Raw genomic sequence first — 12,722 nt, 5'->3', positions numbered from 1 at the left:
TTCAGCATTTCCTGAAAATGCAACTTACCCCAGATGAGCTGTAAACAACTGAGCCTTTGAGTAAGCAACATTGCATGGGTTAATTAAGCTCAAATTGCATTTTCAATTCTCTCGGTTGAGGTGGACTTTGAAGGGCCAAAGATGAATGGTGCTGGGCAACCCTCCTATTTTGTAACGTACCCCTGAATTTCCGCTCCTGGGTCAGGACAAATCCTGGCTCCGCAAACCCGACCGGGGAAAAGATGCTCCGGAGATTACGATTTTCCTGTGAGATGCAAGGGGTAAGGGAGTGGCGATCCGGGTGGAAATAGGAATCATGGCGGGTGACCCTGGAAAGGGTTTGAAGCTGCCGGGTGGTCTTGGTGCTCTTGCACCTTATCAAAGATATCGAAAAATGAATAAAAGAAAAGAAAATAAATCTTCCAGGCTTCGCCCCTCACACACTCCTCATGTCCCATCCATGCAATCACATGCCGCCCTTACCTACCACCCTTTGCCCTTACACCTATCATGCCAACTTACCCAGTATCCACCATGGGCATACCTTAGGACACATGCTGAGGTTAAATAAACCTCTCAATGTCTATTGATGAATTCACTATTTTAAAAAAATCTCATTGGTGAAAACCCATTCACTGCAGTTAACTTCTTTTCATACCTTAAGAAAACAAGCATCTGTATTCATGGTCCCACTTCACTGAGTTTATATATACCTAGAGCTGTCAATCAAACAGTGAACTGACAGGCACCACACTGTGATAGTTATAGGTTGTGAAATCTGTCGTGCAGTTCTAATCCTGTAACAATAACTCTCAGGCTTATGTCAACAGACAGTGTGAAATAGTAAGCACTGATATTTTTAACGCTCCAGACAGTTTTTTCTAATATTTAAAATGCTGGAAATTTAAATGCCTTGACAGCTCTTTTGAGAGTTCCAATGAGCTTGACAGTTCCAATGAGTTTATGCATTTTTCACATATTCATGTCTAATTTTAACAATACCAAAGGGCACTTCACCCACAATGGGCACATTATCTCTCTCAAAGGGAAACTTATCTCTCCCAAAGGAGACCCGGGACCTTATCCAAAAGATAACCTCTGCAAAGACTTCTGGCAGCATTAGACCTACCCGGTATAAATTGCACAAAATGTACATTGCACACCAAACTAATGACAATCAGATCTGACTGATCATGTGCAGCCACCTCCGTAAACTATGGATGTTTACATTAACTCGCTGTCATTTCTGCCTCATTGTGAAAATGCCAGAGGCCTGGTTTTGGGGGTGGGATTTTGGAATGGGAAAGCTTCTCCGATTGTGTGAAAAGTTTGGCTTCAGTGTCAGCCATGCTCAGTTAGTAGCACTCTTGCCTCTGTGTTAGAAGGCTATAAGTTCAAATTGTACTTCAGGACTTGGCGCAAAAAATTAGGCTGATGCTCCAGTGCAGTACTGAGGGAATGCTGCCCAGTTGGAGGCGCTGCCATTTCAGTGAGACATTAAGCTGAGGCCCCATTTACCCTCTTGGGTGGATATAAAATATTCCATGGTGCCATTTCGAAGAAGAGCAAGGGAGTTATCACAAAAACACGTCTACCTGGGCTTTCTCACATTGCTGTTCATGGTATCCTCTTGTGTGAAACTTGGTTGCTGCCTCCACTACATGACAACAGTGACGCCACTTCAGAAATACCTCATTGGCTGTAAAGGGCTTTGGGACATCCTGAGATTTATGAAATATGCAACTCTTCTTTTATATTGGACAGCGAAGAGCATAGCAACATTGCCCCAGTAATATGTATCATGATTTGGCATCAAACGTAATAAAGAAAAATAGATACATCCGACAGAGAAGGAAGCCACTATGCTAGCTCTCTGACCGAATTCCTAATTAGACGCAACCCTGTTATTTCCCAAGAATCCTGCAATTTACAGGACTGATTCTTTCTGTCGCACGGAAAACTGCCATTAGCTCAAGAATGCCAATCTCGTACACATATAAATAGCTGCACAAATATGCATAATATATAATCTGAATAAATTCTGTGTCCTCAGATCAAGTACAAAGAATTCTGGGAAAAGAATAAGGGCAAGGGTTTTCACATGAAGCTGGATTCAATAGCCCTGTTAGCTGCCAAAACCTCTGGGGACCTGGCAAGTGATGTAAGTGGCTGCTTTTCTTTCTCTCGCTCATCAGCTTCCGTTGCCTATGCACTGTACAGTACAAACCCATTTCCATAGATACTGTCGGTTTCTTTCTGCCAGACATACGTGTAGTTGAGGTGAGTCGAAAAGTGGCGACGGTAGATGAAAAATAAATGAACGCTGGCAACTAATTGTTGTTCTTTCTGGTGAAGAAACCTCACGGTTGCAGGGATTGAGTGTGGGAATATATTTCTACAGTGAAACACATGATGCATCCACACAAAAAGCCACCGAAGCGCAATGAAAAACCGGGTCACAAGCTTCTGACTATCCCAGTGCCGTGATAAATTAGAATTTAAGGTGATGGTTTCTGAGTGAGTCAAAAGGGTTTAAGGATTATCTAATTAAGTTGTCTAACACTATAAAGGGATTTGTTTGTGTGCAGGACAATTCACAAAGGGACACAAATTAAAACTTGGCCATTTAGGAGGGAAGTTAGGAGGCACTTGAAACATAAATGGTAGCGGTACCTAGAAATATCTCCCCGGAAGGCTGCGGATGCTGGTGTAGTTTAACGTTTTAAGAATGTCAGCATTTTGTTTTGTTCTGAAACTATTTTTCAAAGGATGTGGATAAATGGAGTTGCGGTACAAAACGGCCATGATTTGATTTAGCGGCGGAACAAGTTCGGGAGAATTATTCAAAATCTTGGATTTCCATTTAGTCCTGAGTTTCCTCTCTGTCACAGAATGTGCTTACGTGCCCCTCAGCAACATCACACTTTTCCATTCTTTCCTCAGCCCCATAACCCATGCACAGTTGAAATCGTCATCCATACTTTTGACATTTTTTGGTTTCAACTTAATAGTGAGGAGGATAACCTAAGATTACAGGAGAATATAGACGGGATGGTCAGGTGGGCTGATCAGTGGCAAATGGAATTCAATCTGAATGCGTGTGATGCACTTGGGCAGGATAAACAAGGCACGAGAATACGGCAGGACACAGGGAAGCACCGAGGATCCGAGGGACCTTGGTGGACATGTACACTGGTCACTTAAGTAGCAGGGCAGGTGGATCAAGTGGATAAGAAGTCATATAGTATGTCATGTGGCGGCATGGTAGCACAGTGGATAGCACTGTTGCTTCCCAGCTTCAGGGTCCCAGGTTCGATTCCTGGCTCAGGTCACTGTTTGTACGGAATCTGCACGCTCTCCCTGTGTCTGCGTGGGTTTCCTCCTGGTGCTCCGGTTTCCTCCCACAAGTCCCGAAATCCGTGCTGTTAGGTAATTGGGGCATTCTGAATTCTCCCTCTGTGCACCTGAATAGGCGTCGGAATGTGGCGACTAGGGGCTTTTCATCGAAACTTCATTGCAGTGTTAATGTAAGCCTACGTGTGACAATAACGATTATTATTATATGGTATACCTGACTTTATTAACTGAGGCATGGGGTTTAAGAGCAGGGAGACTTTGCTGGAATTGTATAAAATGTTGGTTCGGCCACAGCTAATGTATTGTGTGCAGTTCTGGAATCCACATTACAGGAGGGATGTGATAGCACTGGGAAGGGTGCAGAGAAGATTTACCAGGATGTTGCCTGAGCTGGAGAGTATTAATTTTGAAAAGAGATTGGATAGACTGTTTTCTTCCCTTGGAGCAGAGAAGACGGAGGAGGTGGGGGGGGTATGATTGAGATGTATAAAATTATGAGAGCACAGATAGAGTAGACCGGAAGAAAATGTTCCCCTTGGTGGAGCCATCAATGACCAGGGGGCATAGATTTAAGGTAAGGGGCAGGAGGTTTAGAGGGGATGTGAAGAAAAGCTTTTTCACCCAGAGGGTAGTGGGAGTTCCCCTGAAAGGATGGTCAAGGCAGAGATCCTCATAACATTTAAGAAGTATTTAGATGTGCATTTGTGATGGCAAGGCACACAAGGATATGGGGCAAATGCTGGAAAATGGGATTGGAATGGTTAGGTGCTCGATTTTGACTGGCGCAGACACCTTGGGCCAAAGGTCCTTTATGACTCTATTCTAATGCTCACCGAACTATCCTTCCATCATCCAAGCTCCATGAACCAACACATCCAAAATTCTGCTTCCCGCACCCAAGTCTCACTCATCACCCCATTCTCACTGACCAACTGTTCCCAGTCCTCCGATGCCTTGAATTTAACATTTTCAGCCTTGCGTTCAAATCCCTCATGGTTTTGCCTTTCTGCCTATCTTTGTAACCTCCTCCAGCCTTCCAACTCTTCCCTTCCCCTGATTTGAGCCTCTTGTGCTTCTCCCCTTGTCTTTAGCCAGACCAACAATGGCAGTGCCTTTACCCACCTGGGTCTGAAATTGCCGTCCGAAATCGCTCACTTTCCTTCTCCTCCTTTAGTGCATTGTTGACCGAGCTTTTTGGTCACCTTTCCCAATCTCTCCTTTTTTGTCTCAGTGTTCATTCCATTGCCTCCGCCCCCTCATAGAACCTTGTGAATTGCCTTGGGATGTTTTCCTATGTTTGAGGTGTTCCATCAATTTCAAATAGTCATTGTAATAATTATTTCTATCAGGTGTGACTCAATTTCAAATGCACCGTATAAATTCTACAAGGGGTTTTGTACATTCAGGCAGCCTGCACACGGTACACACAACAAGAGCCTGGGAGTGATAGTTTCTGGTATTCATATAGAACACTTAATGACTTTGCATGACATTTCCTCCAATACTATTTTAACTTGTTTTAAATAAATGGGTTGATGCCTTGTCAAATTAGCAGGCGCAGGAATATCATATGAAGGCAAATGATCATTTCCAAGCTCACAAGATTGAGAAAGTGTTTAAATCATTTATTTTAGCCTTGTTATCATCAGCCGACTGCTACAGGTTTTAATTTAATTCTATTTTTTTCCCCCCTCTGTTGTTTGAAAGATAAAATACAAAGAAGCTTATGAGAAAACCAAGGGCAAAGCAATGAGAAGCAAAGTGTATGATTCGAAAACTCTGCATTCTCTGCGGGTTTCCAAGATGAGCAGTGAGGTACATTAGATAAGAAAAATCAAAATCCTATTATTTACTTCAGTTCAATATGCAGTTTAAAATCATTATGGATTAGCACGTTAGCCATCAGAGGCTAAATATCCCTTCCAACGGACATTGCATCTTCCCTACTCGACGATCTTTTATTTAAAAATTTGAATGTCATAGAACGGATTGAGGAAAAATTTTCAAAATGTTGACCGTTTTGTCAAGTCAGTATGCTGTTAAGTTAGAATATGTCTAAGAAAATGTTATGTACCTTATATCGGACAATCGTAGTTCATAATTCAGTGTCTTCGCACTTGCTGTTTTAAAGGTGTTTCCAATATATAGGTTGTTGTTCTCATTAAAATTGCCAACTATTCTTATTTAAAATAGGTAGAGTATAAGAAGAACTTTGTGGAGACAAACACCAAATTCCACCTACCACTGGACATGGTGAACCTGACACATGCCAAGAAAGCGCAGGCTTTGGCCAGTGACTTGGAATACAGGAAGAGGCTTCACGAATATACACTGGTGTCAGATGACATGAAAGTGAAATGGGCAAAGAAAGCCTATGGACTACAGAGCGAGGTGGGGCCAAGATGATGCAAGATCGTGTCTGCTTTGCTTACACCCGAATGAAGGAACATAATTAATATTTTAAGCTATTTTCTTTCATCTTATAGAAGGGACTGGAACACCTTTTAAAAAAATAAAAATGGAACCGGCTAGAAACAAACTCAGCAGGTCAGGCAGCATCAGTGAAGAGAGAGCGAGAGAGAGGTCATGATTCAATGGGAAAAAAACATCTATGTCCGATAGCAGAGCCGAGAAAAGGCTCCTCGCAGATTGGGCCGCCATTTTGTTTGGCTGCCCCAATCTCTTCCCCCTCTTTCAGCACCTCCCCCACCCTCGGGGAGGCCCCTGGGATCATCTGCTCACCCCTCCTCTATCTGGTAATGCCGCCAGGGCCCGATCCCTGGCAGTGCCAACTTGGCACCCGGGCACCCTGATGCTACCAGCCAGGCACCCTGGCAGTGCCAGGCTGCCAGACTGGCAATGACAAGGTGCCCAGGTGCCAGAGGGAGTGCCAACATGTCACCCTGCCCTATCCATGATCACCTGGGGTCTCTAATGACTTCGAGACCACCCCCCCCAGGTGCCATTATGACTGGTCCATGTTTGTGGAAACCAGTACTAAATGGCACCCTAGTGAGACCTCCCAGACGCGACCATTAGGTCCCGCGCGCCAGGAGAATCCCACAAAAGCATATTTACATATGCCTAATGGTTCATTTAAATATGCAGATCTGGATCAAGCCCAGTGCGAGCGAAATCCAGATCATGGCATCTCACGAGATTTTGTTAAATCTGGTGAGGCATTTCAAGCGTTGCAAAGCTCGCGATAGGCCTCTCACGAGACTCAACGGCTTCGCCCCGACACCAAGTCGGGCGTGACGAGTCTGCTAAATCGCACCCAGAGTTAACGATTCAGGTCAATAACCTTTCATCAGAACTGGAAAACAGTTAGAAATGTATTGGTGGAAATAGAACAAAAGGGAAGATGTGTGATAGTGCAAAAAGAGTAAATAACAAAGTAGTTAATGATACAGGGCCTAATGGAGGGATAATGGAACAGTGAAAAAACAAAAGATGCATCTGGAGGAGGTGTGAATGGCAGAATATTCTCTCAGAACCATGATGAAGAATATTGTTCTCGTATAATTAAAGGTTAATATAACCTTTTTATTAAATTAAATGCATATTCTCAAAAGTAAATATATTTTCCTACTGCTTCCCCTGCTAGTGGCAGTGACTAAAGCTAGGTAGAACCCGGCATCAGATCCCTCAGCCCAAAAATGGTTCTTGTTTAAAGCTAGACCGTGACAAATCACAGGAGGCATAAAACTGCGGCGGACACACTGTCGTGGAAATCATAATAAAGACAAATTCCTCGATGTTTGATTTAAGGAAATTTATTTACACAAATATACTTGTGGAGAGAGAGTGTTTCAGCTGCAAAGCCAAGGCACTGCACTCTTGAGTTATGCAGTCAAAAACCATTATATTTATAGTGTGAAATAAACAACTTTGAAGAGCTAAAGCTTGGGAACATATGCAAGAGGAAATATGAATGTTTTGCCTTTGGTTTAAAAACAATTTGAGTACGCATTTTGTTGTCCTTCGGAAGAACAACTTATTATCATAATAATGCAGAGTACAAAATACTCAGCAGTATTTAGTTTACATTACTTGACCTACTTATTTTCGCTCAAAAGCAGTGTTAAAATATAGTCAATATTCCCAGCATGCTTCTAAATTGGTAACTCATTAACTTCCCTTCCACACACCTTTCCAGTAAGGGTTGCAGGAAAGTTTTTATGAACTGGAAACTGCAAATATAGAGTTGCTGGGACCATCTGACTTTATGACCACTGGGATTGCTGCTCAGAGCAAATAATGGTCTCTGCATGGGGCAGTTCTATACCAGGAGGTGCCTATATCCTTTATAAATGTCTTTTCGGTAGTGTAAGCGATGGGCTCAATATTACAGCATGGATACTGCATTTTGAGATCTTGTTGTCTCTTGAGAAATTGAGGCAATGATATGTTTGGTTTTGTTTACCTTAACAGCATTACAAATGCTCATGGAGAAGCCTTTTTATTTTAAACTGCAGAATAAGTACAGAGCTGATCTGACCTGGATGAAAGGGGTAGGATGGGAGGCAGAACGCAGCCTGGATGTGGAACAGGCTAAGAAAGCTGGCAACATTCTGAGTGAGGTGAGAAAACAAACTGCCGAGGACCAAACATGTAATTTTCAGTCAATTGTGTCTATTGTCAATTGACTCTCGTCTTGACCGAATCATTTTCTCTGATGGCGATTCTAATCAGCTGTTTGCTCATGGGAAATCACATGCAATTAATTCTCAATTTGCAGGCAGTTAAAACTATTTCTTCATAGCTAATAAATGGATGGATGTTGTGCACGTACAGTATTGGTAATTAACACATTAATGCATTCACATAATTTAACAAGTGTTAAAGAGCTGACTTTAAATGCATCGCTACTTTAACAAAATAGCATTCCCAGAAATTGTGTGCAAATGTATCAAGTTTGTTATTAATATTGCACAACGAGATATCACACCACACTGACGAGCCCACCGGGGACTAACCCTGTTCTATAAGATCTGTCATGGCCCAGCAACAATGCTGATGTGACCACGTGACTCCAGGCTACTGGAAGCAATAACCTACTGGCATTTATTTACCAGTTTTTATATTAGATCATCTTAACATGTGATGCAAATACAGTAATAACGTGGGAGCAGTGAGATTGGTAACAACTAAAACAACTTGTTGTGCCATATTTCTGATATAAAATTGATAGTCTCTGATTCCCTGAACCTGCTGTGGGTAAGGAAAAGTCAGAACCTGCGAAATGGATGGCAACCACTTATATTATTCAGTACCAGCAAACCAACTCAATCCTACAAATTGCTGCATTGTTAACAGCTGGACATAAGAGTAGGAAAGTGAGTCCCATCTGGAAGCTAATAAAATTTGCCTGGATTCATGTCCAGTGTCTGTGAAGGATGGAGATATTTGTTGAAACGTGAGAAATCAGTGAATTTACTACAAAGCATAACATTATGTGGATTAAATAGCATAGAATGGGACCCAACAAAGTGTGGAGGGGAGGTTTCAACTTACCTCTGGACTGTAAATCTGGCTTTGTAGCTTGGGTTAAAAGAATGCTATTGAAATTAAAACTGGGTAACCCTCAAAAGTGATGGAAGTGCGCAGCAAATCAGACATTATTTGAGAGAGAATGATGTTAATATTTCCGATTGGATCCTTCATCGGAACATACGATGTGGATCCCATATAAGTCATCTCCCAAGCTGTTCTATTTTCAAGTCCAGAGTTGTGAAATGTCAATCACATGGGAAGTGGTGTCTTCATTTGAATGCCAACATCATCACGTATCGGATAATATTTAAAAACATATAATGAGTTATTAAATTCTTCACTTTACCCGGATCCTGCTCAAGACACATACTGAATCCTTAAAGCAATCAAATCATTGCATTAGCCCATTCACTGACTTAACTAAGAAAAGGAACAAGGACCTGATTGTACAACATGCTTTCATCTGGAAAAATCTAATGCAAACTGGGCTGTTTGATGAAGTGGCAGAATTATTCATAAAAGATGGAGTTTCATTCCATAGCACGAACTGAAAAAGAAGAAACATATTTGTACGGGGTTGCTGAACATATTTTTGATTAAGATTTCAGTTTTATCCCAGAGAATTCTAAACATTTTATATCTTTTAAGAAAGAAACCTCGCAGATTTTTGATGCAGCGCCGCAATGATTGAGGTGTACAAGGTTATGAGGGGTTTGGACAGGGTAAATAGGAAGCAGCTGTTCCCTTTGGTTGAGGGGTCAATCACAAAGGGGGTTTAGTTTTAGGGTGAGGGGCAGATGATTCCCAGGGGATTTGAGGAAAAGATTTATCACTCAAAGGGTGGTGAGAATCTGGAATGCTCTGCCTGGCTGGAAACCTCACAACCTTTAAAAAAACTTGGGTGAGCACTTGAAACACCATCACATTCAAGGATATGGGTACTAGTAAGTGGGATTAGCGCGAGATTATGGGTGGTTATTGTCGGTGCAGACTCGATGGGCTGAAGGGCCTTTTCTGCACTAATGAATCTATGACTCTATGACATTGAGTTATTAATAATGAAATTAATTGTCGCTTGTGGCGCAGATAACCCAACCATAAAACTGATAGTTTGATTGAATGTTTTTTCTTTGGTAATAAACATCAGTGATGCTCTGTCCTTTAGCAATCCCTCAGTAACCTTGTGTTGATAATCTTCAATCTGACAAAACTTTATAAGGTACAAATGGCAGAGTTACTGGCGAATTAGCACACTGGGCTAAATCGCTGGCTTTTAAAGCAGAGCAAGCAGGCCAGCAGCACGGTTCAATTCCCGTACCAGCCTCCCCAAACAGGCGACGGCATGTGGCGACTAGGGGCTTTTCACAGTAACTTCATTGAAGCCTACTTGTGGCAATAAGCGATTTAAAAAAAAATGTTTTTCTATTAGCCTTTTATTCAGGGCATAGTCATGAATTAGTGAAATAACCCTTTAATACCCTCACTATTGCCAACATTACTTTGTTTTGAAGTCCAGCTATTCACTCGTATTTAGTCTTCGCCAAATTTCTGAAACCAACTTAACTTTTCCCTTGCCTGCGGCATCCTCTCATTTCAATTTTGCTGAGTGTTTTCTTACTTGTGTCCGCATTTTATAAGCTCCAGGTCTTCCACGCACACTGTTGCAAATTGGCTGTGGCAGTAAGGGAACTAACTGTTCTGCACCAAAAGTACAGGTTATGTTCTGTAGCACGCCCATAATACTTTCCTACTCGCAGTTACCAGATGCAGGCGCCTGTGATTTCAATCTGATGACAGTCGCTTAAAAAAAGATGATTGTCAAGGCTCTGATCTCCTAAATGTTTAAACTTGGAGAAGGATCAAGGCATTACAACATACAATAAACCACAATATTAATCTATATGGCTATCCGAATTTCCACCTTCATTTATTGTTTTTGAATATAAGCAAGTGGAAAACAATATTTGTTCTGTCTTTCATCTGCCACGGGCAATTAATACTTCTATCAGCATGACAGTATGACAACTTTCCATCCCTGTCTGGCAGATAGACTGCTTATTATGCTGCAGTGGCAGCTGGTGAAGAGGTGGATACGGAATATGTGGGCAACTATGTGGATAAAGTATTTATTTTTAAGTCGCATCGAAAAGAGAAAGTGATGTTTACTTGTGGCAAATCAGATCCCATCTACCAACGTTTAATATTGATTCTTAATGAAAAGGCGAGATGACCAATCAACTCCATGGGCACTTCAAACAGAAACTACTAAAACAAGACGGAAAGGAGATACGGAGCATGATTAATTCTGATTAATAGCAGTTCTTTTAAAAAATAAAACTGAAGTCTAGCATGCATTTGGTTTCCATTTGATTAGATATGCATTAATTGATGTTTGACAACAGTGTACTCAGATTTAAAGCAAGTCGGAGATTAAAATGCACTCTTTCTAACTGGCAGAAAAAGTACAGACAGAGAGTTGATGCCTTAAAATTCACAAGTGTGGCAGACACTCCGCAGATTATTCATGCCAAGAGAAGCCAAGATTTGCAAAGTGATGTGAGTACGGCACTGGGTGATGAGAGATCATTTGTGAAAGAAACATTGTATTTCAAAGAGTGATGTGTGCCACAGCCACAAACAAAGCTGATCAAAGAGGAAAAGTTTGAAAAAAAAAAGTTGGAGTGTTTACTTCCGAACATATAATAGTTTCTGATTTTGTCTTCTTTTCTTTTTCCCCTCAATGCTTCAAACATCAATTTTTGTGCTAGACAAGGCACTTAGAAATGCATTTCTTCAGAACTGAGCCTAGCTCAACACTAGCAGTGGGTCTTTATATCTGGAGGGTTAGAATACAAGGGGACAGGAATCGTGCTTCAACTATACAAAGCCCTGGTTAGGTCGCACCTAGGGGACCATAAACAGCTCCGGGCACCACACCTTAGAAAGGATATATTCACCTCTGAGGGAATGCAGCTTATCTTTACCAGAATGATACCCAAGGGTTACATTATGGGGAAAGATCACACAAAGTACGATTGTATTCTGTGGAATTTAGAAGTTTAAGTAATGATTTGATAAATGTTTTCAAGTTATGAAGGGGAATGGATAAGGTAAATAGAAAGCAGCTGTTTCCAGTGGTTGGCCAGTCTGGAATTAGTCTAAAAATGAGAGCAATGCCTTTCAGGAACGAAGTTAGGGAAACACCTCTACACACACAGTGGTGGTAAAAGTTTGGAACTCTCTTCTGCACCGGCAATTGATATTAGATCAGTTAATTTTCAATCTTAGATTGATAGGTTTTTGTTAACTAAGGGTATTAAAGGATGTGGGGGTAAAGGTTGATCTACGTAGTTAGGCCAAAGATCAGCCGTGATCTCATTGAATGGCAGAACAACTGATCTACTCCTGTGACTATGTTCTTATGGTAACATATAATACAAGGTGGCACAGTGGTCAGGACTGCTGCCTCACAGCGCCGGGGATCCGAGTTCGATTCTGGCCTTGGGTGACTGTGTGGAGTTTGCACGTTCTCCCCGTGTCTGCGTAGGTTCCCACTGGGTGCCCCGGTTTCGTCCCACAATCCAAAAGACGTGCAGGTTAGGTGGATTGGCCATGATCAATGCTCAGGGTTACAGAGATAGGGTGGGGAAGTGGGCCTAGGTAGGGTGTTCTTTTGGAAGGTTGATGCAGAATCGATGGGCCGAATGGCCTCCTTCTGATGGCCTCTTTCTGCACTCCAAGGATTCTATGGGCTGGATTCGTCCCGTCCACCGCAAGATGCATGTAAAGGTCCATTGACCTGGGGCGGGAATTTCTGGTCGCCAGGCAGGTGTGGCCGGAGACGTCCGCCCGATGAATGCTGAATGTCA

General features: G+C 42.1%; 1 protein-coding gene across 2 annotated transcripts in view; it reads left to right on the top strand.

Moving 5' to 3' along the window:
• The window catches only part of nrap (nebulin-related anchoring protein), a 155,313-nt gene that overhangs the window by 59,690 nt on the left and 82,901 nt on the right, over positions 1–12,722 (top strand). For both annotated transcript variants that reach the window (XM_072479425.1, XM_072479424.1), the window contains exons 16-20: positions 2,054–2,161; positions 5,065–5,172; positions 5,551–5,748; positions 7,836–7,940; positions 11,311–11,409. In XM_072479425.1, coding sequence (XP_072335526.1) covers positions 2,054–2,161; positions 5,065–5,172; positions 5,551–5,748; positions 7,836–7,940; positions 11,311–11,409 — 618 coding nt within the window. The remainder of the gene's footprint in view (positions 1–2,053; positions 2,162–5,064; positions 5,173–5,550; positions 5,749–7,835; positions 7,941–11,310; positions 11,410–12,722) is intronic.

This window comes from Scyliorhinus torazame, chromosome 16 (assembly GCF_047496885.1).
Source record: "Scyliorhinus torazame isolate Kashiwa2021f chromosome 16, sScyTor2.1, whole genome shotgun sequence".
Lineage (NCBI taxonomy): Eukaryota > Metazoa > Chordata > Chondrichthyes > Carcharhiniformes > Scyliorhinidae > Scyliorhinus > Scyliorhinus torazame.
This window is presented reverse-complemented; position numbering and strand designations above follow the sequence as displayed.